At 42.2% G+C, this 25,945-nt stretch overlaps 1 protein-coding gene across 1 annotated transcript in view; it reads left to right on the forward strand.

Moving 5' to 3' along the window:
- The window catches only part of SMO (smoothened, frizzled class receptor), a 558,191-nt gene that overhangs the window by 196,746 nt on the left and 335,500 nt on the right, over positions 1-25,945 (forward strand). Inside the window, exon 4 of the mRNA XM_044088830.1 lies at positions 6,969-7,141. Coding sequence (XP_043944765.1) covers positions 6,969-7,141 — 173 coding nt within the window. The remainder of the gene's footprint in view (positions 1-6,968; positions 7,142-25,945) is intronic.

Consider the following 25,945-nt stretch of genomic DNA (forward strand, 5'->3'; position numbering starts at 1 on the left):
AGAGGTATATCTGCATGTCCCAATCAGACAATCATGCAGAAGATACCTCAGATTTATAGCTGGCTCAATGCACTACCAGTTCTCTGCACTGCCCTTTGGCTTATCTACTGAGCCCAGGGTCTTCACAAAATGCATGGCACCAGTGATTGCGTTTTGCAGACAAAGAGGAATACAAATATATCCTTACTTGGACGACTGCCTTATTCAAGCAGAGAACAAGGACATTCTACTACAGCATCTGGAGTTTGTAAAAAGATTACTAACAGGTCTAGGGTACACAGTAAACGAAAAGAAATCAAAACTCGTACCCTCTCAAGAGATAACATTCCTGGGTGCAAGCTTAAATACAACTGCCCAGATGGCTTATCTCACGCCAGACAAACGACTACTTATTTCAAAATGTTGGCAACAAAGACCCAGTTATCTGTAAGAAAAATTCTGCAGGCTTTGGGCTTCATGGCAACCTGCATTCTGCTAATTCCATATGCAAGACTGCATATGAGGAAACTTCAATGGTATCTAAAAAGTGTTTGGACTCAACATTGCTACAGCCTGGAAACAATAATTACCCCCATTCCCTGCCTGCAACAGGAGTTTCGATGGTGGGCAAAAGCCTGTCACCACAATACGGGACAGCCATTCACCTTACCCACAGCCAGGCAGACATTGACAACAGATGCATCAGATTATGCCTGGGGTGCCCATATGGCAGGAAGATGTATTCAGGGCACATGGTCCACAAGTCAAATGCATCTATCAATCAAAAAGAGATGCTAGCTGTTCAGAATGCCCTGACAGCCTTCAAGGATCTACTTCTTCCAGAACAACTACTGATAAGGACGGACAATACTACAGTCATGTGGTACATAAACAAGCAGCGAGGCACACATTCCTACCCCCACTGCAGACTAGCCATAAACTTGTGGGACACAGCATTCACTTACCAAGTACATCTGCAAGCGCAATTCCTTCCAGGAAGGACAAATACTCTGGCAGACTAACTAAGCAGAAACCTAATGGATCCCCACGAGTGGAAATTGGATCCACAAGTCTTCATCATGATAACAAGGAACTGGGGATGCCCGGACATAGACCTATTTGCCTCCCCTCACAACTACCAACTACAGAGATTCTGCACAAGGACTTGTCACAAGCAAGCATGGAAAGTGGATGCTCTATCTTTCAGCTGGAAAGACCTAACAGTAAATTCTTTTCCTCCTCTGCCTCTCCTCCCCAAGGTACTCCTCAAGATCAGACAAGAGAGACCAAAAATGATACTGATTGCCCCAGACTGGCGCCACCAGCACTGGTACCCAATCTTAAAGAGCTTGTCTCAATGCCCAGCTTGGACATTACTTCAAATTCCTCACTTATTGACCCAACAAGACAGTCAGATACTGCACAGCCAACTCAGGACCTTAAACCTGGCAGCATGGCGGATAATGTAGCCAGTCAAGACACACCTCTCTCCAAAGCAGTGATGGATGTTATTTTGGAGGCTAGGAGGCCTAGTACCAGAAAAATCTTATGCAGAAAAATGGAAGAGATTCTGCACTTGGAACCAGGCACAAGATTTTGACACGATTGTTCCAAATATTCCTCAGATTTTGCAATACCTAACTGAGATGCTTGATAAAGGCCTTTCCTTTTCATCAATTAAAATTCATGCCTCTGCCATTTCAGCTCATTACAATACAGAACCTCCTATTTTTTCTCATCCATTACTAAGGCAGTTCCTCAGAGGGGCCAAAAACATAAGACCTCCAAGGAGAGCACCAATACCTGCATGGGACCTCAACTATGTCTTGGAAAAACTCACACTGCCTCTGTTTGAGCCAGCCTCTACAGCTGATATAAAATTCTTATCCTGGAAAACAGCTTTGCTCCTAGCAATAACCTCTGCTAGATGAGTCTCAGAGCTACAGGCACTCATGGCTGTGGAACCTTTTATCATTTTTCATCCTGACAGGGTTTCGCTGCGGACAAACCCTACATTTATGCCTAAGGTAGTGTCCAGTGTGGCCCTTAACCAAACAATCCATTTGTCTACATTTTATCCAAACCCTCAGAATAAGGGTGAGAGAATTCTGCATTCTTTGGACATTCACAGGCAGCTACGCTTCTACTTGGACAGAACCATAGCTTTCAGAAAGACTGAACAACTTCTAGTGGCATATGCTGCAGGATCACGAGGAAAGCCCATCTCAAAGCAGACTGTTTCAAAGTGGATAGGCCCCTGCATTCGTTTCTGCTATTCACAGCATGGCAAATCAGTGCCTAAGGGCTTTAGGCCACATTCAACCAGAGCAGCAGCCACTTCAGCAGCCTTCCTCAGAGGAGTACCAACCAAAGACATCTTAGAGGCTGCAACTTGGAGTTCAGTGCATACTTTTACAAAGCACTATCACTTACCTCTGTACTCTAAATCCAGGGCAGGTTTTGCCACTGCAGTTCTGCAGGGCTTGATAGTCTCTCCTAATCCTATTTAGCACCAGCCTCCCAACCTTAGCTTTGGGATTCAACCCAGTTGTAATGACTGCAACAGTGAAACACGATGAACATAGTACAGTTGTGTACCTACCATAAATGTAGATGTTCGAGTGTATTCACTGTTGCAGTCCAGGTTACCCTCCCACCATCCCCCTTTTCCTTGCTGAGACTTATCTGTACTTCTCTATTCTATACAACCTATGTGGTGTATTTGCTTGTAGATGAAGGAAAAGTTGTTGTTTGTGCATGCATGCTTTTTGGCATAATTTAGCCTACCATTTTAGGGGCACTTGACATTTGGGGCAAGAAAAACTGAAGAAAATTGCGTTGGCTGCATCTTTTATACCCCTGGCGCACTGACTTCAGGAAGGAGGTGACAGCAACTGACGCTGGACCTAGACTTTGGAATTCAGGCCGACTGCGGGTAGCCTGCCAGCAGGATAACCCAGTTGTAATGACTGCAACAGTGAATACACTTGAACATCTACATTTATGGTAGGTACACAACTGTACTTTCACTATGGTTGCGTAAAATTTATGATAAAGAATGTTGGTGACACTTTGAATGCACTGTTAAGCAGAAATTTAATAGACAAACATCTTTGAGTATTTTTTAATAATGCATCCCACTGTACCTGTTATACGGGGACTCCCTAAACTACATAAAGCCAGCACAAATTCACCCTTATGCCCCATTGTCTCTGGCCAAAATTGGTGCTAGATAAAATGAATCATGTATTGAAGGATACTGAATGTTTCTTAAGTGATTTGTATGCCTTTCTGGAAAATTATAGCAACGGTGAACAGAGTTTGTTGTTGGTAACACTAGATGTTATATCATGTTTTACAGTTGTACTCAACAATCAGGGCCTAGAGAGCACTGAATGTTTTTAAGAAGGTTCAGTAATACTAGTGAAGATGAGCTGGTCAAGATTAGTGCTCTCTTAAGATGTGTGGTAGAAATAATGTATGCCTATTTGATGGTAAAGTCTATTGGCAGTGTAATGGCGTGGCTATGGGCACATCCTGGTGCCAACCGCTATGCCAACGCTGTCATGGCTGTTTGGGAATTGGAACATGTCTTACAAGGACCTTTTTGTCAGCATGTCCTCCTTTATAGGAGGTTTGTGGATGACTTGTTTGTCCTGTGTGGGGGTGGGGGTGGGGGGGGAACTGAAAATAGTTTAAAGATTTTGAGAGTTACATCAGTACAAGTACCACTTTTTTGAGATTCACTTCTACATACTGTAAATCAAGTATTAATTTTTTAGGTATTTCTGTAGAAGTTGAAGATACTGGCTGTATGCATACTAAGCTCTCCACTTGCTTTCTCATGACCGCATGCACCCCTCATATATTTTTAGGAATGTGATCCGTAATCCGGTGTTCAGAGCCTCAAGACTTAATGTATGTGAAGAAGATTTTCAGCAACAGGTCAAGGTGTTGAGTCAAGAACTGAGAGAGAGAGAGGATATAACGAGGCAGATGTTCTAACTAATGTCAATGAGGTGACAGGTTTGAGGGGAACGGTAGCCAAGCCTTATTTTTCCAAACGCAATTATAGAGGTAAACAGAGCCCTAGACAGTAACCTAGAATAAAACTTAAGGGTTCTGTTATACTATTCAGACAATGTTTCTTCCTACATGGATATAGTAAGGAGACATTGGGGTGTTCTTACTACCGACTGGGATATTTGTGAATTGATAAATACTCAGCCTAAGTTTTTGTTTAAGAACACAAAGTCCCTTTAAAAGGCAGTTATGCTATCCTAAGAACACTTTTCAGTCTAATAGAGAAGTTGGAACATATCCATGTGGTAAATGCAACTACTGTAAATACATTGACAACACAGCTAGCTTTGAACATCCAGACCAGAATAGAGCATTTCACTTTCAGGTGCAAGCCACACGTGACAGCCAACATATAGTTTATTTATCTCATTGCTTTAAATGTAAAAAAAATTCTATATAGGCAAAACAGACAGACCCTTCAAAGAAAGGATTCGAGAACATATTTACTGTATCAGAAGGAGAAATAAAGTTAGTGCTTTGGCCAAGCATGTTATTGGTACTAACTCTGAACACACCTTTAAGTTTATGGCCATAGGCAGAATTTTTGACAACATCGTGGGGGGGGGGGGGGGGGGGGGCATACATAATATGACTGAGCAGTTAGAAGCCAGATGGATTATTAGACTTAGGGGAGATTCAGGGGCATGGTTTAAATGCATAAGTGCCACTTAAACCCAAGCTTAAATCCAGACCCTCGTTTAGATAGTTTTTTATTCTCTTTTTTTTTCTTTTTAAATGTATTACTAATAAAGTGTGCTTGCTTATATATGTAATTTTTTATGTATATTTTTATACATACACTTTTACAAAAGTATAAATGTTATATCTAAAGTTGCATTCAAAAGACTGTGTATTACATATACATATATATATATATATATATATATATATATATATATATATATATGTTTTTATATATATATATATATATGTATACATGTGTGTGAATTTTTTATATATTTTTCATAAATGCCTTCTATTGATAACAGTGCATGCTTGCAAGCATTTCTTTCATTCACTAGGGTAGTAAGCTCAAGTTACACCCTATGATAATTGTTTTTACCTATTTTGTATCATGTGACTACTAGTGCTTACTAAAGGTTGTATAAAATAAGCACATTTCCATTATTTATTAGCATCTGGTGAAGCAGATTTTCCTGTGAAAGCGCTTATGTTTTAACATTAAAACTTCCAATTGAAACTGGAAACCTTGGTCGTACCTGAGTTCTTCTGTGTTTTTAACATGTCCTATACAAAACCTTATGTCACTGCCGGCAAAATTAGTACCTCCCTGCAATTTGCTACTCTGCTAAACCCATGTTATTGGCCAGACATACTACAAACTTTGTACGTGGTGCAGTGAAGAACTCCCAACCCTGAGTGCCACACCAACACGAGACACGTACAACAACATAATGCAAAGGAGACCATTAAACTGGTAGCACCAACAAATTGCCATAGACAGTACAGCAACATATAGCTGCACATCATAAAGGGGGCAGTGACATACACAGTATAATGTATTACGAGTAGAGAGCATTTCTGTAGGTGCTGCTCTTATGGCCTGGCAAAGGCAGTTAAAATGCACTACAAGGGAAGTACTTTGTTCTCATGCATTCAGATGTATAATCCAGATTACAACACAAACACCAGCCCAAAAGTCTTGTCTTCTATACATAAAACGTATGCTAGTTGCCTGCTTGAAACTGAAGTGTGTTAGATGCTTTAAATGTCATTCTGTGAGAAAATGGGTTAACTGAGAACTTTTTGTAAAACTTGGATTGCTGATACAATGAGGCAGATAAAATTACTGGTTTCATAGGGAAAATGTGTGCTGATATTTAGCATGAATGGTGTGGCTGTAGCTACATGTATTACCCCTTCTGCCCAGCTAGGTTGAAGGAGTCATTAGTCGCTGCTGGCAAAAGGTTTGCATGTGCAGTTATCCATGGAATGGAAGGCACGACATACTGCAGGTGCTTGATTCAGAGATCTTTCAATAGATATTTATTGCATAACTTTATCAGTGGGGTCTTACCTTTTGCCTTATCTCTGAGTAGCTTATTCATCTTGCCCCAGATCACTGTCTGGTTAAGTGAGCTGCTCAGAGTTGCAAGAAGCAGCACATTAACCACTTGTAGCCTTAATCCTGTGCATTAAGTGCCAGACATTAAAAGGTAAGGTAAAGGTTGCACATTTAGTTTAACATGATGAAATTTGTACTTGTGGATGTTTCTGTATCTGCACTGCTTTAGAAACTTTCCTGGTGTTTTTTTTTTCTGTTTTTACATTTTTCCATTACCAGTTTGATCGTTAACCCTCCCAAAACCATGTTGATAATTTGTTTCCTCATCCTGCCTGGCATTAGCAGCCACACCTACTTTCCAAATACAATTATACATTTTAGTAACCTCATCTTATGTAAATGCAAGTGGAAGTAGAGAGTCAGATCTTGGCTGGATACACACTTCAGCTTGCTTAACTTTTTCTAACACTTTTATTAATAGTAAAACTGCACTGGGCATAAACCTTTCAGTACTGCATTTTTAACATGTTATTGTTTAGTATTTTTAAAATTAGAACATTATTCCTATTAATTATGTGACATTTTAGGGACGTGTCATAGTCCATTTGGTTAGACGTATTTCATTGATCCTCTGTACAGTATGAAATAAAAGGTGACCTGATGTTAGAATGTTTATCTGGGTGATGGAGGGCCTTTTCATTTGAACTCCACAGAGATAAATGGATTAGATTACTTCCGGTAATCATTGGTCTTCTAAGGTAAGCATTTTGATTGCCTGAGTTTACTGAGGTAACCACTTGATTTGTATAGCTCACCTCCATTTAGTAACCCTCATTGTTGTGTTCATAAGATGACCATCCTTTTCTGTTTTTCTCTCCAGGCCACATTTGTTGCTGACTGGAAGAACTCAAACCGCTACCCTGCTGTCATCCTTTTCTATGTCAATGCATGTTTCTTTATTGGCAGCATCGGATGGGTGGCTCAGTTCATGGATGGGGCACGAAATGAGATAGTCTGCAAGGCAGATGGCACCATGAGACTTGGAGAGCCAACGTATGTCATCCTTGTTTAACGTACAAATTCCATTATTTATGAGGCTTGTTCTGCATGACTTGCAAATATATAATGCAGAAATATGTGCATATAGGAAATGGATAACTAGCTGTACATTGTCAGACAAATAAGCTTGGGTGGTTTATTTGGCTACTAGTCACATTTGGTGTATTAAGAATTTATTTTCGTGCATGTTGGGTGTTAGTAGACTTTTCACTCTTGTTTTCAGTTCTTTCAGTTTGTAAATGCACTAAACACCATTTCTATAAATAATGTCCTTCATATTGATTACTTCTGCAGTAGCCTTAGCTGTATGGATTATATCCTGCCAAGGACCAAGGAAATAACAGCCGGCCAGCTTCCAAAGCTTCACGGCACCTTCCATGCACCCAAACTGCCAAGCAGCTCAAGCTGAGCTGACTAAAAGACAAGTTTGGGTGCAAAGCCCTTTACTGCCACTGAAGAGTACACTCCTCTGAGGCATTTGAAGATAGATGGGCATCTTGTGCTTTCCATAGCTGGGCAGATAAGTTCCCCTTTGGGGAAAAGCCTTTCATTTTCTTGTTTTTACTGATGTTTTATTACTTTCCTCTTCAGGAACATTTTATTACGTTCCTCCTCAGGAAATTTATTTCAAAGCTGGGATTTTTATGTTTTAATGGATTGTCTCGAGACTGTAATATGCTTTTAAACAAGCACTCATTGTTTCTGTCATTTTAAAAGTAATGCTATCTAACCGATAAACTATTCTCTGTGGTGAAATGATCTTTGTTTTAGGGTTATGATGCTGCCTTGGTGTTTGAAAGTGATTTTTATGGTGTTTTTTCTGTCAAAAATGTAACTTTTATGGACTGGTAGTTTTAGTGACACCCAGGGTAGAAGCACCATTTTTGGCTTGACCATGGAACAGATTGCAACTCCCATGGTTGGTCCTTCTTCCAACCACAAAAAGAAGTTAAGCAAACAGCCTTTGCCACCATAGCAGGCTAGCAACTTGCCTCAGCCACAGGTGAGTGACTCTGCTTTGGTATATCTTTTACTCTGGATCCTTCTGGTATAGCACCTACAGCCACTATGGAATGGGGGTTAGCCCACATCGTTTGTGGCTGTTGTTGTCCCCTCAGAGGGCAAGAGAGAACCACTCTCGTCAGTCCTGGGAGAGGGAACAGGAATGGTTTCCCTGTTGTGTCAGAATACTGTGCCCATCCCCGAGGAAGCAGCAGCTGCCATTAGTAACACAGCTGGCCTCATATTTCTTGTCAAAATAAGCAGAAAAGTAAACATGTATGTACTTTTCCTCAAGTCTCTTTGGATAGGAGTCATTTACTGAGACTGGCTCAGGATTTGATTCAGGCAATTAATCCTTCTGGTAGAGTAGTTTAAAAGAAAGGGGGATGCCTCCTTTCCTGACGAGATTACATTTCCGAAACTGAATGGGAAGATGCAAGGACAGATTCAGGGTTTTGTCCTCTGATTTCTGATTTGGACTGTGAGGAGAGCTGTCTTTCTGATTCTTCCTGTGGGGATTTCTCATTCTCATAGACTGTTTTACTAAGCCTTGGCATTTTTAATCCTAGGCTCCAGATTAAAAAGAACATTTCTTTCTTCAGTAATATTTGTTCTCCCCACAACATTCATGACTGGATACTTTATAGGCTGCTTTTAAATTCATTCAAATCAGGAGATACCAAAAAGATGTTCCCAGTCACCTCTTTTTTTACCCTTCACATCTCCAGCAAGTTCCCCGTTATTATGAAAAACATGGAGTCTACTTGCAGTATTAAAAATGTGTATTACCTATATGGGCACTCCCGGAAAGTAAACTGAACCTTGTAGATTTTGTGCAATACTTAGGGCCCTGCAAATTTCTTGTTCCTTTATAATTTGTCTGGCTAGTTTCATCCAGTTGCTGCCAGTCACCATCCATCCATCCTCAACCCCTTTTTCCATTTTGCACACTGGGTCGGGGTGTCACTTCCGCAGTGACAATCATCTCGAGCCAAGGTTTACACCACCAGGTGGCTAGCCCTGCTAAGGTAGCTCATTCGCAGCACTCACTCACACTCTCACCTACAGCCACTTTAGAGTGTGCATTCCACCTACTGCATGTCTTTGGAATGTGGGAGGAAACCAGAGCACCTGGAAACCTACTTGACCCCAGGGAGGACATGCAGACTCCACACAGAAAGCACCCCAGCTGCCCTTGCGTATTATTTATGTTTTTACTTGTAGATATCCCCATGGGTAGGATTTCATTTATATAGTGTGTCACTACTTTAGTGTTTAACACATTTTCTGCAATTTTAATGTTCTGTATAATTATTTATATTCTGCTTAAGAGCTGGGGTCCAGAATGCTAACCTGTCTTTATCTAACCTCTGCCTGCCTCATTTAACATCACTGTTTTCTTTTAGGGGTTGGGGGTTGGCATAATTGTTTAAATGTTTACTTCACAGATGGAAGGTGCAAAACTTGATTCACACCATTGAAAGGGAAACTGGCTTGGCTTAAGCTGCCCCTCAAGGGCAGTTAGCCTATTACTTGCCTATGAGAAACGCATACATGCCACATCCTAGTGACACTTAGAAGAGAGCTATCACAGTATACTTACATGGGTAAGTTTGGCATATTTATGGTCTTCACCTCATAGACACCATGTACAAGGTTTGACTTTGACATTGGGTTATTCACTAGGCTTAAAATGACTCTTCAGGGCAGTTAGCCTAGTATTTACTTATGAAAACAAAAAAAACATTTTAGGGGAATAGTTGGCGTAATGGTTAAGATCTTAACCTCACATAAGCAGTGTAAAGGGTTTGATTCTGACCTCTGTTTATTGGTTAGGCTTGTAGTAGTCTGCAAATTGATAGCTGTCTGCAACCTTGAAGCATGACTTCAAGTCTCGTAGCCATAATCCAACTTGTTATAAGGTAAGGCTAAGCTTGTGGCACTTAACCTTCTCTTACTTCCCATCCCCAATAAATTGCTTCAGCTCTGTATTAATTACAGTACTTAACCTGGCCTTAGGATGATGCAAGTGTGCCTGACCTGTGGATAAGTGTATAATACCTGAGAGACTGGAAGCAGTTTCCCTGCGTGTATGTTATTGTGTAGGTTCAGTGTCATATATTCTGGTTAGTTTCCTCCCAAGTATGTTTAGCTGCCAAAACTGATTACCTAAATACATAATTTTATCATGTCCCAGTTAATATGAATACTGTTGAACTAGATCATGTGTAGGCACATAGTTTATAACTACTGGCTTTGCTTTATCTTCTTTTATTTTATAGATTATTATTTTATAACCCAAAAAGCTTGACATTGTCTCATAATGTTTACTAAGGTAGTAATATATATTTTTTTGCTTTTATCGAATACAGTATAATATCACCTGCAAATAAAGCCTTTTCTCTTGGCATCCATACCTGTAACCCTGAATTTGTGAACCTCTTTTTTTCTGTAGCTGTTGTTGTCTTTCGGCTTTTCCCGGTAAGGGGTCGCCACAGCGGAACTCTGGTCCGCTAATGATTGGCAGTAGATTTTTATGAAACACCGAGGTGCCAGCTCGATGCCCAACCTTCAATGAAGGCACGTCCATTTACACATGTATGTCTTTTGAACGCTACCCAACCGCGGGGAGGACATGCAGACTCCACACACAAGGCACTCCCAAGCCAAGCCGAGAATCTAACGGGAGAACCTCTTGCTGTGAGGTAACAATGCTACCACTGTACCACCACGGAATATAGGTCCAAATATAGCAGAAATAGCACAGAGAGCAAGAACCTTTTTGCTCAGTTTCTGTACTCAAGGACAACTTGTCAGAAAAGTACCCTCCCTCCTTTATCCTTGTCTCTGAATCATTGTTTTTTACCTCCTAACTTTTAACTTTCTCCAGGAATGCCATAATTTCCTGAAGGTTTTCTTGTTGAATGAATAGATCACATTTTATTTCTTCCCTATTTATCTGCACTGTTAATTGTTCTGTCTCTTCTTCCCCTAGTGCTAGTATGTTTAAATCTTCTGTAAATGTTTCTAGTTGCTCTTTACCCTGTCTTCCTAGGTCCTCAGCTATATATATATGCATATGTGTTTGTGTGTGTGTGTACATGTATGCATGTGTGTGTATATATATATATATGTTTGTATGTGTGTGTGTGTGTGTGTGTGTATATATATATATATATATATATATATATATATATATATATATATATATATATGTTTAAATATATATATATATATATATATATATATATATATATATGGGTCTACTTTAAAACACTGAATTACCATAACTTTGAACCACAAAACACCAAGACCATAACAGCAAAAACCCAAAACACTGAAAACTGACAACAAAAACCCATAACACTGAAACTATACATTAGCACACCCCATAACACAGAAAACTACAACACACATGTAACTAATATACCCTCCAACTAAAACGAGCCTAAACTAACAAACACACTTTTTACTACTTTTCCGCAGGGGAGCAAGTCCTCATGCACCCCCCCATAGGGGGGGCTCTGCCCCCACACCCAAAGTAAATTAAATATACCAACTCCAAGATCGTGCTACAGTGGAAAAAAGTTAATTTCCTAATCCCCACTGTATCGAGATCACCATACAGAATGTAAAAATAATGTCTAAGTCACTTACCTGTATTGCCTAAAAACACGTACAAACTGGTAAAGTGTCTGCCCTACTCACTTCTACTGGCACTTCTCAGAATACTAACAACTTCCTTAATGGCAACAAATCTATCACTTAACAAAGCCAATATTTACCTGTTACCTTATAAAGTTTCAATACACAACATTAAATCAACTACAAAGCTGCAAAACGTACCATCTGCCATGTTAGTTCACAGCAAACTAAAACGTCTTAAAGTGATACCAAAACATTAACAAATTAAACTGTACACATTTACATTTTTGATGATACATGACTTGATGTTTTGTGGTTCAACATTGTGGTAATTCAGTGTTTTAAAGTAGACCCATGTACAATGGATATAAAAAGTTTATACACCTCTGTTAAAATTCTAGGTTTTTGTGATATAAAAAAATTAGTGAGTCAATTGTAAAGCATGCACGGAAGCAACTGCACGGCTCAGTAGGTAATCCAACAAAACAAAAAGAAAGGAGCCAGCAGAACATGACCCAATATAGAAAAACTTTTATTGGTAATATACCATATCAAAAACACACTGAGGAAGGCTGTGTCTAGTTTACCAGCCGAAACCGGTCTGTGCACCATTCTTTGCTGTTTTTGATATGGTATATTACCAATAAAAGTTTTTCTATATTGGGTCATGTTCTGCTGGCTCCTTTCTTTTTGTTTTATAAAAAAATTAGACCACATTAAATCATTTCAGAACTTGTCCTACTTTAATGTGACCTATAACCTGTACAATTCAATTGAAAAACAAACAAATCTGTTAATGGAAAAAATAAAAAACGTAACAATAAGCTGGTTGCATAAGTGTGCACACCCTTAAACTAATACTTTGTTGAAGCACCTTTTGATTTAATTACAGCATTCAGTCTTCTTGGGTAGGAATCTATCAGCATGGCATATCTTGACTTGGCAATATTTGCCTACTCTTCCTTGCAAAAGCACTCCAAATCTGTCAGATTGCAAGGACATCTCTTGTGCACAGCCCTCTTCAGGTCACTCCACAGATTTCCTATTGGATTTAGGTCTGGGCTGTGGCTAAGCTATTCCAAAACTTTAGTTTTCTTCTGGTGAAGCCATTCTTTTGTTGATTTGGATGTATGCTTGGGGTCATTGTCATGTAGAACAGTGAAATTCCTCTTCATCTTCAGCATTCTAGCAAATGTCTGAAGGTTTTGGGCCAAAAGCGACTGCTATCTGGAACTGTTCATAATTCCCTCGACCTTGACTAAAGCCCCAGTTCCAGCTGAAGAAAAGCAACCCCAAAGCATGATACCACCAGCACCATGCTTCACCGTGGGGATAGTGTTCTTTTGGAGATGCTTGTTTTTGCGCCAAGCATACCTTTTGGAATTGTGGCCAAAAAGTTCAACCTTGGTCTCATCACACCAAAACACATTTTCCCACATGCTTTTGGGAGACTTGATGCGTTGTTTGGCAAATTTTAGCCGGACCTGGATGTTTTTCTGTGTAAGAAAAGGCTTCCGTCTTGCAACCCTACCCCATAGCCCAGACATATGGGAATACGGGAAATTGTTGTCACATGTAGTACACAACCAGTACTTGCCAGAAATTCCTACTGCTCCTTCAGTGTTGCTGTAGGTCTTTTGGCAGCCTCCCTGACCAGTTTTTGTCTTGTCTTTTCATCAATTTTAGAGGGATGTCCAGTTCTTTGCAACGTCATTGTTGACTCATATTTTCTCCACTTTTTGATGACTGTCTTTATTGTGTTCCATGGTATATCCAATGCTGTGGAAATTTTTTTTTACCCTTCTCCTGACTGATACCTTTCAACAATGAGATCCTTTTGATGCTTTTTAAGGTCTCTGTTAACCATGGCTTTTGCTGTAGCAGGCAACTGAGTAAATAGTTTCATAGGTGTGTACTAGACTAATGGCCCTGGAGCCTTTACAAGCCTAGCCCATAGGATTAACCTGACATCATGCCACCCGACCTTGGTTCCTAGTGCCTCTGTCGAGTAGGGCCACTGGAGTGATCCCTAGGGTGAATTTTCTATTTCTCATCCACTCATCAAGATTTCTGTTGAAGAGGGTCAGTGAGGTGCTCTGCTTGACATGTATGTGAAGTCTATTCCATAGCATGGGCAGTCTCTGGGTTATGAACCTGTCCTTCCAGCATGTTCTGTTGATTGTGGTAATGAGGTTGAGGTCTCTGGAGTGTGTGGTGCAGAGGGATTGTGATTTATTTAGATGTAGCATTTGTAACAGAGCTGGGTCAGACATGGCTTTGTAAGTCAAGCAGAGATTGCCTCTAACTAGGCGATATGAGACACAGAATAGTTGGAGTTTTTTGAGTCTGTCCATATAGGACAAGTGTTTAAGGCCTAGGATTCTCTTTGTGAGGTACTTTTGTGAACTCTCCAGTTGTTGCAGGTGTGTAGTGAGGTACATGCCAAATGGGGCATTGTACTCGATGACTGGCCTAATGAGGGAAGAGTAGAGGGAGACAATGACCTCTTTCTTCCTGGTTGCAAAACCCTTAGTAATGAGATGTGCCACATAGTAAGGACTTTCTGACCACAGTGGTAACGTGGTGGTCAAAAGAGAGGTCGCTGTCAACCTGTGTTCCTAGATCTGTTATAACGCCTTCTGTGTTCAGTGGACTACGATCAGTGTGGTAATTCAAGGGAACCGGGTTTTTCCCAAGGGGGATGATGACACACTGAGGCCTTTTTGTAGGATGTCAACATCACTTGGGGAGTTAATAATAGCTCCCAATTTGCAATTGTCTGCAAACTTCGTGTTGGCCTGGAGTTCAGAGAAGTAGATACCAAACAAGAGAGGACCCAGGACCGAACCCTGTTGGACTCCACTCGTGACTGGTCGGCAGTCTGACTTGGAGTCAGCTACTTTCACACTGTGGGTTCTATCTGTTAGCCAGTTTGCAACCCCACCTAGTGATACAGGGGTTGATGCATAGCTTAGTAAGTTTTTCTCTGATTCCTGAGTGGGGAATGGTATCAAAGGCCTTGGCCAGATCAAGGTAGGCTGTATGAACCACCTTGCCTTCATCCACAGCTCTGGTGACTGACTCAAAAGAAGTCGACCAAGCTGAGCAGGCATAATCTACCCTTCACAAAACCAAACTGTGTAGGATCCAGAGTTTGGAGATTCCCTATATGCTTGTTTATTAGGTCCATGATGATGCGTTCCATAGCTTTGCATATCAGACTCATCAGGCTAATTGGGCGATAATTCCCGGGGTGTGTAGTTACTCCTCCTTTGTGGAGAGGGATGACTGTAGCAGTGTGCCATTTGGTAGGGACAAAGCCTGAGGTGAGGCTGTGACTGAACAGGGCACACAGGTGAGTTGTCCGTTCACTCTGTAGTTCATGTAGAACACAGCCAGGGATATTGTCAGGTCCCACAAAAGCTGTATTCATGGCCTTGGACAGTGCTGTTTTAACCTGTGCAGCATTAATACTGTGTGCCTGGCAATCTACTGGTATTGTGATTGGTCCTTTGGTGAGGAGAGAGGAGTAAAGTTAGCACTGAATCTGTCGGCCAATATATTGGCAATATCTGTTGGCTTGGTATAGGAGGTACCATTGTGCAGTAGCTCAGAGCAAGTCTGGGTATTGCTGTGGAGATTCTTTACATAACTGTAGAAGGCCTTGTGGTTGTCTTTACTATATGCTGCAATTCTGTTTTCCTAGCTAGCTTCAGAGGATTTGATGAGGGATCTCAACCTTTGGTTGAAGCTGATAAGGGAGTTTTTGCAGTGTTGGGACTTCGCCTTATTCCGTATCAGTTTTCTCCTTCTGTTGTAGAGTTTGTTTATGGCAGGGGACCACCAGATTGGCTTCCTTTTTTTTGAGGAGAGTGTCCTGGTTCTTTTGGGTATGGCGAGATCCATGCATTTGTGTACATGTTTGTGCAGTGCATTGGTGTATGATTCAGGGGTCATGCAACTATTCTCCATTTGCATGGGTGCCGTGAAGTTAGCTACCCCTGTTTTTAGGAGCCCAAAGTTAGCTTTAGAGAAGTTATTCATGGTGGTTACCTTTGTGGGGGGGGGGGGGGGTGGATTTCCAAGGTGATTAGTTTGTGGTCTGATCTAACCAGGGAAGAGTTGACTATTGTTGTAGAGCAGCGGTTGCCCATGTTAATAATGACCAGGTCAAGAATGTTGCTACCTCTAGTGGGGTAAGAACGAGCTGGTCTAGAACATTGGAATTAATGAATTGCATAAAGCATTGAGCAAGTGCATTGGTAGATGAGTAGTTTTCCCAGTTAATGGAGGGGTAGTTGAATTCACCCAGTATGAGAGTGTTAGGTTGGACCCTAATATTCTCCAGTGTGCTTAGGAATGTGGAGTGTGAGTCTTGGGACATGGTTTTGGACCTATAGCAGGCTACGATCTAAATCGCAGTCTTGCACAATGTTAGCTGCACATGAAGTATCTTGAGATGCATTATGTTGGGCTACCAGTCTGGAGGTGTGTGCATCCTTTATGAATATGGAAAGACCACCGCCTTTGGAGCTTCGGTCCAAGTTCTGAGGCCGAAAGGTATGGAATGAGTTATAGCCTGGTAGTGAAGGGGTGATTTCTGCTGCCTTGAACCATGTCTCTGTTACAGTACAAATGCCAATGTTCTCCATTTGCTTCAAGCAAGTGCATTTTGAGATTTAGACTTCTAGCATTGAGCAGCATGATTACACACAGAGCTATCTGAGGAGGAGGAGCAGCTCTATGATATATAGCAATAAGTAGCCTGTTTTTTGCTTATTTGTAGTAGTTATTGCTTATTCTAGATATTTATGGCAGTTTTATTGTATACTGCATACTTGTACTGTATTTCATAGCTATTGGCTCACTTGTAATAAACATTTCTGTAGTGTTTTCTCCCACTCTCCTTCCCTATTGGCATCTTGTCTTTATACCTGCTGGCCTTGCAGTTGCCCACCCCTACTCTAAATTTGATCTTGGACACTCCCCCAGTCTAGTGTCATTAGCTCATTCCACCTAATACAGAGAGAACATCTGAGAAGGCCAAGCCACTTAGTTTCTTTCCTTCTGTTCCTCTTTGTTCCCTTTCCTAAAAAAAAAAAAAAAAAAAAAAAAAAAAAATTGCCTGAATATCCTTGTGTTCTGACTGTGCTTCTCAAACATTTTGGAAATATAGAGTATGATTTAGTGTATTTATTAAAACTGTATTTGCCTTAATATTGCTACAACTCAAGTGCTCTAGGTTGCACTACATCTGAATTGTTTTAGTGTGTTTTAGCTAATGTTCATCGTGCTATACTGCTGCAGTCATCACACTTGGGTTATCCTGTCATCAGGCGGTCCCGCAGTCGGCCGAATCCCAAAGTCTTGGTCCGGCGTCGGTTGTCGTCGCCTCTTCCCTGACATCAGTGCGACAGGGGTATAAAAGAGACAGCAGACACCATTTTCTTCAGTCTTTCTTGCCGCGCGGTGCCCGAAGCAGAAGCAGTTCGCAAGTGCCGGACGGCCAGCTCCTGAAATTTTCGACTCGAGTTTCAGCCTGAAGTCTTCTCTAAAGCTAAGTACCCCGTTGGGGAAACTTTTCTTGCCTCATGTCAGACAAAGTTAATAATTGTATTTCTTGTGGGAAGCAAATACCTCATAAGGATTTTCATTCTTATTGTATTCCTTGCCTAGGCCCAGACCACGACGTCTCTGGTTGTCGGTTTTGTGCTAGGTTTAACAAACATACAATAAAACGTCGGGCAGAATTCGCCCAGCATTATTTTGGCAGAAAATTTAACTATAGCATGCCATCGGAGCAACTGACATCAGCAATGATTAAAAAACGCAAAGATAAGGACCGGCAGCCAAGGCCAAGACCAGATACCGAGGCCTCAGCAAGGCCTGATGCCGGTTCTCCGGTTTTCAGCGAGGCGCCTTCGCAGCCCTTGACTACCGCTGATTCAGAATTTCTGATGACATCCCAAACCGAAACCGTTGGGCCTCAAGATCCGGTTCCACCTCACTCCTCGGACGCCAGCCCCGACGGGGATCCGGAAACTTTGAATAGACCTTCGGTCTCAGAGGGTATTTTCAAACTGACAACTGCCTCTGCCAAGCCTTTTGCTAAGCTCAAAGCCCTCTTGAAAGTTAGAAAACCGGGGCCACACACCCCCCCACAGGCACCTATGCCTAAAAAACAGATGCTTAAGATGGCCGAGGATTTAATTACCCTTATCAGGGGATCCCAACCCCCACCTGACAAAAGGCCTAGACTGGAGGAAGATTATCCTTCCTCTGACCAAGCATCCATTTCCTCAGGCATCTCTGACGACCAGGATTACTCTTTCCATCCTTATGAAGACTCAGATGCTGAAGAGTCCATTCCCTCTGTCTCCCCCCCTGAAGACTACTCTTTTGGGGAAACTTTACACACCATGAGGGAACATTTCCACTGGGAAGACCAAGATTACTCTGACTCCAAGAAAACACTGTGTGAGTTTCTTCTTTTTCCACAGCATAGACCCCTGGCAATTCCTCCAGTTTTAGACATTTTGGATGATGTTTTCTCAGAATCCAGTTTAAACCCAGATTCCTTACCTCCAGCTCCAGCTAAACCAGACAGATACTACCGAGTTCCTGATGCTCATAAGTTTCTATACAAAAGCCCTAACGCAGACCCCAAGACCATTTCCCAGGGTCCCAAAGGGGTTAAGGCCTCTACTGCTAAGAATCCACTCCCTTCTGAAAGAGATTCCAGAGCATTAGAAAGATGGGGAAAGAAAGTGTATACTTCTGCCACTTTGGCCATGAGGGCATTAAACTCCACATGCTAAAATACCAACAGTATTTGATTACACAGTTAAAGCAGAAGCTGATCCCTCAGACAGATCAACTAGATTTGAAAGAGGTACAGGATTTGCTGCATGCAGCAGAACAAGTGGGAAAACATACCTTACAGTGTGGTTTTGATTCATTGGAAGCCTCATGTAGAGCAGCTGTCACAGGGTCTCTCATACGTAGGCAGGCTTGGCTTAAAGAACAAGCCTTACCAGAACATGTCAAAGCAAAGTGATTGGATGCCCCATTGCAGAAAGATGTGTTATTTGGTGTCAAAGCAGAGGAAGTTTTGAAGAAAATGGAAGAAAAGGCAAAATCTATGCAAACAGTTAAAGATTTTTTACAGGTACAACCTCCTCGTTTCAGCAGAAACTGGCCATCAAAAAACTGGTCCTTTTCTGCATCAGACAGACCCCAAAGAGGGTGGTAGGTACAGGCGCCCAAGGGGCAGAGGTCAGCCACAAGGTTCTTTCAGGCCTAGACAATGGCATACAGCAACTCAAAGAGGTGTAGACAAAAGATCTCAACCTTTCAGGAAACAAACACAATGACTTCCCTCTTCGCCTACTAAGCAAAATTGCCCTGGCAGCACCTTTGGGAGGGAAACTGGCTCTATTTACACAAAATTGGCGCATCATAACAAAGGACAAATGGATTCTGGACATTTTTACCCGAGGCTACAGATTTCATTTCCACACTTTACCTCGGATGAGAGGCATGCCAAATCTGCCTCCAAACCAATGGGCAGAGGCTCAAATGCAAATTTCAGCTCTCATGGATATGAAAGCAATTCAAAAGGTACCTACAAAAGAGCAAGGTCAAGGTTTTTACTCAAGACTGTTTCTAGTCCCAAGAAAGGACAAAGCCTGGAGGCCCATCTTAGACCTCTCAATTCTGAACACATACCTGGAGGTACCCAAATTCAAAATGCTCACTCTACAGCAGCTCCTTCCCATGCTGGGCAAGGAGTCTTGGCTGGTAACGTTGGACCTCAAAGAGGCATACCTGCATGTCCCTATCAGACAAGATTGCAGAAGATACCTCAGATTTTTGGCAGGTACAATGCATTATCAATTCTCTGCACTGCCCTTTGGCTTATCTACTGCGCCCAGAGCATTTACGAAATGCCTGGCATCAGTAATTGCATATTGCAGACAACGAGGAATACAAATTTATCCATATCTGGACGACTGCCTGATCCAAGCGGACAGCAAGGACATTCTATTACAGCATCTGGCTTTTGTAACACAGCTGCTCAGTTGCCTAGGGTACACAGTAAACAAAAAGAAGTCAAAACTAATACCCTCGCAACAAATAATATTCCTGGGTGCCAGCTTAAATACAACGGCCCAGATGGCTTACCTAATGCCAGACAAACAAAAGCAATTGACTCAATACTTCAAAAAGATAGCAACTTTTACCCAGCTCACTGCAAGGAAAATCCTGCAGGCATTGGGGTTCATGGCATCATGCATTCAACTAATCCCATATGCAAAGCTGCATATGAGAAAATTACAATGGTACCTGAAAAGTGTATGGTCTCAACACAGGCACAGCCTCGAAACAGCTATACCTATCATTCCCTGCCTTCAAAAAGAATTCCTATGGTGGGCTCAAGCATGTCAAACAAACAAGGGTCTTCCTTTCGTCTTACCTCCAGCAAACCAAACTATGACAATAGATTCTTCAGACTACGCCTGGGGAGCACACATGGCAGGACAGTGCATACAGGGCAAATGATCTGCAAAACAAATGCATCTTCACATCAACCAAAAGGAGATGCTAGCTGTGCAAAATGCCCTGACAGCCTTCAAGGACCTCTTGCATCCAGGACAACTTCTAATGAGGACAGACAACACCACAGTTATGTGGTACATAAACAAACAGGGAGGAACACACTCCTACCCTTTATGCAGACAGGCTATGACCTTATGGAACACAGCTTTGACCTACCAAGTACAACTACAAGCACAATTCCTGCCAGGAAAGGAAAACATATTGGCAGACGAATTAAGCAGAAACATGGCAGACCCCCATGAGTGGAGACTACACCCACAAGTATTTTCAATGATAACTCAAAGATGGGGATGTCCAGACATAGATCTATTTGCATCCCCCAACAACAGCCAATTACAAAAATTCTGCACAAGGACTTATCATTCCCTAGCCTGGAAAGTGGACGCTCTGTCATTCAGTTGGACAACACTGACAGTCTATGCCTTCCCTCCACTACCTCTATTGACCAAGGTATTATTGAAGGTCAGATCAGAGAGACCACAAATGATCCTCATTGCTCCGGACTGGCCACGCCAGCACTGGTACCCATTACTAAGGAACTTGACTCACAGCCCTCCATGGATCTTGCCTCAATTCCCACTACTGTTGACTCAGAAAAACTATCAAACCCGTCACAGTCAGCTCAGAACTTTAAATTTAGCTGCATGGAGAATTCCTTAAATTATCAATCAACACTTCTGTCAAAGGACGTCCTGAATATAATTATGGAGGCCAGGAGGCCCAGCACCAGGAAGACTTATTCAGACAAATGGAAAAGATTTTGTGCATGGCACCAGGCTAAAGGTCAAAATCCTTGGATCCCAAACATTCCTCACATACTGCAATACCTAACTGAGATGCTACACAAGGGCCTTTCCTTCTCCTCCATTAAGATCCATGCTTCAGCCATTTCAGCTCAGTATAATACGGATCCCCCAATTTTCCCACACCCTTTACTTAGACAGTTTCTCAGAGGGGCTAAGAATATAAGACCCCCCCCAGAAAACCACCAACACCTACTTGGGACCTGAACTTCGTTTTAGAAAAGTTAACACTACCTCCTTTTGAGCCAGCATTCTCAGCAGAACTACAATACTTGTCTTGGAAAACAGCCTTGTTACTGGCTATTACCTCAGCACGCAGGGTCTCAGAACTACAAGCACTTATGGCAGTAGAACCTTTCATTATTTTCCATCAGGACAGAGTCTCTTTACGAACTAACCCTACCTTCATGCCCAAGGTAGTATCCAGTGTGGCTTTGAATCAGACCATTCATTTACCCACCTTTTACCCTAACCCACAGAATAAAGGAGAAAGGCTCCTTCACTCTTTGGACATTCACAGACAGCTACGTTACTATTTAGATAAGACAAAGATCTTCAGAAAAACTGACCAACTCTTTGTATCATATGCTGCAGGTTCACAAGGAAAGGCCATTTCAAAACAGACCATCTCCAAATGGATAGCACATTGCATCCGCATTTGCTACTCGCACCATAGGAAGGCAGTGCCTGTCAATATTAGATCCCATTCTACCAGGGCTACTGCAACCTCAGCAGCCTTTCTCAGAGGGGTTCCAACCAAAGACATTCTGGAAGCAGCTACTTGGAGTTCTGTGCACACCTTTACCAAGCACTACAACCTTCCATTATACTCAAAAACCAGGGCTGGTTTTGCCACTGCATTTCTGCAGGGCATCCTAGCATCACCTAACCCAGTTTAGTACCAGCCACCCTTCCATAGCTTTGGGATTCAACCCAAGTGTGATGACTGCAGCAGTATAGCACGATGAACATAGTACAGTTTTGTACCTACCATAAATGTAGATGTTCGAGTGGTTATACTGCTGCAGTCCAGGTTACCCTCCCTCCATCCCCTCTACATACCAGGGTGTTAGTTACAACTCCATGTACTTCAATCTATTGGATGCATGTCTGTATGGTGTATTTGCTAACAGCTAGTACTATTGCTTATCTACTAAGGTATTGTTGCATAGCTATTGTATTGCCTTCCTACTTAGGGGCACCTGACATCTGGGGCAAGAAAAACTGAAGAAAATGGCATCAGCTGTCTCTTTTATACCCCTGTCGCACTGACATCAGGGAAGAGGCGACGACAACCGACGCCGGACCAAGACTTTGGTATTTGGCCGACTGCGGGACCGCCTGATGACAGGATAACCCAAGTGTGATGACTGCAGCAGTATAACCACTCGAACATCTACATTTATGGTTTTTTTTGTATATATAGACTTTTTGTATATGTAGACTAGCTACTTATTCTACTGTATTACTGCCTGTTAAATTGTTATTCAGTTGTGGACTCCCTTGCTTCATTTAAAAAGTTTTAAATTGCTAATTTTGTAGAGTTTTAATTGTATTTACTGTTTAGGGCTACACACTCAAGTGTGTTAGCCTTTTCTGTGTTTATTTTGCATTGTTTAGTTTGTTTTAACCCCAAAAAAACATACTATCTTGTTTGCTCATTTCCTGCCTTTCCTAGCTAGTATAGTCCAGATCCCAGGCTTTGCTGGTTTCAGGACTTTATTTTCTGTGTTCAGAGCTATCCAGACCTTGCTGTGGTAGAGGGTATTTTCTGTGTTCAGAGCTATCCAGACCTTGCTGTGGTAGAGGGAAGTCCTACTGCTTACCAGTGGGAGGGGTGAGCATTGTACTGCCTATCTAACACTAGAGGAATGGTTTCCAGCTCTGAAACTGTAATTTTAGTCATTTTGGGTTCATTTCTATGCATTTCAACTTTCTGGTTTAAAAACGTGCATTTGCGCATTTTTCGCATCGTGCAGCACTGTGGGATTACAGTGCGAGAAAGTCTGCTCTTCATATTTTCCCTTAGAACTAGCTGGTTTCTCAGTAGTAGCACTAAAATCTGAACCTCTGTGACTAGCACTTTCTCTAGTACCTGCTGGAAAGCACTAGGAAGCCTTAAACTGAGACAAGCACTCAACTCTCCTTGTTAATAAGGAGAAATTAATCGTAGGCACTAAACAGCCTATAATTGCAAAGTACCTTGCAAGGGTAAGGGAAAATAGCTCCTGTACTTTACAAAAAAGCACCTAAACAGGCATGTCCAAAGGTCAGCCTCCGATGATTTCTCCTGTTCACCTGATGAATCTGGGCATACTGGGGCAATGCAGCAACTCTCTCATGTACACAGACAACCCTCTCCTCCTACCACCCAACACTACAACCTGCGAGAGATGCACTTACATAGCCAAACTGGAAGCAAAGCTCTCACCAGCCAAGATTGTGCTAGACAGTCAAGAAGAGAAGGTTAACACCTGCACTACACCTCAAGCAACACATAGCCCTTCAAAACCCACACCATCAACACCCACACATAGCAACACCAAACCCACATATGCGGCCCTTAACATTAACCTGCCCAAGCAACAAGGACCTACGAAGCTGAAACACAAACAAACACCAGTCACAACCAAAGTGACACACAGCTCACAACACCAGTGTGCCACCCAACAACAGCCCCTAAGGCAAGACAACGTACCCAACACTTTAGTCATAGGTGACTCTAAAGTCAGGCACACTGATGTCCCACTCACCAGGCTGAACTGATGTCCCACTCACCAGGCTGAACAAGGAGAAAATTACAGTCTGCTGCCTGTGGAGTGCCAGGATCCACCACATAATGCATGCACTCAAGTCACTCCACAGCAAGTACAAATATGACTCTTGTCATTATCCATGTTGGAGTGAATGATTTGAGATGTACCTCCCTGGACTACATGAAAAGAGACATGGAAGATTTCTCAGATCATGTGGCCGAGGTAGGTATGACCCTAGCTCTGAGTAGCATCCTGCCTTTGCCCAGAATGATACCACAGTATCAGGACAAAATGATTAACTTCAACAATTGGCTAAGCTTCTGGTGTCATTCAAAGGGGATCCAGTATCTGTCTGCCTGGGACGACATGATCGACAAACCACGATGCTTTGCCAGAGATGGTCTGCACCTGTCACCCCTGGGATTCAGGTTACTGGCTAAAGCTCTTGTCAACCCTATAGTGCCTTTTTTAGGCAAGGTTCAAAGGACAAAACCACCACTGTAACAGATACAAGCATGCAAAATCTGAAGGTAATGCTACTCAGTGCTAGAAGTCTAAACCTCAAAATGCACTCTCTCGAGGCACTCCTAAAAACAGAGAACATCGATATATCTGTGCAGTAACTGAGACCTGGTTCAAGGCTCCAGAGAACACCCCTGCAGTACCAGACTACAACTCTTACCACACTTTTTGGCCACCAAACCAAGACCGAAACACTAAAGGTGGAGGAGTGTCCAGATTCACCAAGAATATTCACACCTCCAGGCTAGTTGCCCAACACAATGCATCTGAAATTTTCCAGGTGCAACTAACACTAGGTAAGATTGCAGTCCAAATTGTAGCTTGCTACAGATCTCCCACCATGCCCCAAGATTCTCACTACACCTTTCTAAACATACCGGAAAGTAATAAGATACAATCGAACACCCTAATAATGGGTTATTTCAACTACCCTGCCATTAACTGGGAAAACTACTCTGGTACCAATACCTTTTCCCAGTGGTTCTTGGAATTCATAAATTCCAACGCCCTGGATCAACTTATCCATTGTCCCATCAGGGGCTCCAATGTCCTAGACCTGGTCATTACCAATATGGGAGATAGATGCTCCACACCAGTGGTCACCCCCTCATTGGTCAGTTCTGACCATAAGCAAATCACCCTTGACATCCACATCCCACCCCAACCTCCCAGTAAGGAAACCTGCGTAAAAATCTTCTCCAAAGCCAACTTCATGCTACTCAAGTCAAAAGTGACAAACTTCAGGACACCCATGCAGACGGGAGCTGAAAGTTTGACTGCTGAATCCTACACTAAGGCACTGTATGAGCACATCCACTCGTGCATGAATTGTGCCATCCCAAATAGAACCAAGACGCTCTCCTTCAAAAAAAGGAAGCCAATCTAGTGGTCCCTGCCATAAACAAACTATACAACAGAAGAAAGAAACTGTTGCAGAAAAGAGGAAAATCCCAGGATGCAAAAAACTCCCTTACCAGCTTCAGTAAGAAGCTGAGATACCTCATAAAATCCTCCAAAGCTAGTTACAAAAATAAAATTGCCAAAGACAAAATCTATAGTTATGTCAAGAATCTAAATGGCAATGCTCAGATATGCTCTGAGCTACAACAGAATGGCATTAAATACACTGATCCCAAGGATATTGCCAATATCCTGGCAGATCGATTTAGTTCCATCCACCCCTCTCTCATCTCCTAAAGGGCCCATCTCAATACCAAAAAATTGCCAACTTACGGTAATCACGGCCACACAGGTAGAAACCGCACTCTCCAAAGCTAAGAATACAGCATCCATGGGATAAGATGACATCCCGGGCTGTGTGCTACATGAACTACAAAATGAACTGGCACCTCACCTAAGTGTCATGTTTAATCATAGCCTCACCTCAGGCTTGGTGCCCACTGAGTGGCACACAGCTACAGTTATCCCACTCCATAAGGGGGGATCCACCT

This window comes from Protopterus annectens, chromosome 11.part0 (assembly GCF_019279795.1).
Source record: "Protopterus annectens isolate FY-2018-M chromosome 11.part0, PAN1.0, whole genome shotgun sequence".
Lineage (NCBI taxonomy): Eukaryota > Metazoa > Chordata > Ceratodontiformes > Protopteridae > Protopterus > Protopterus annectens.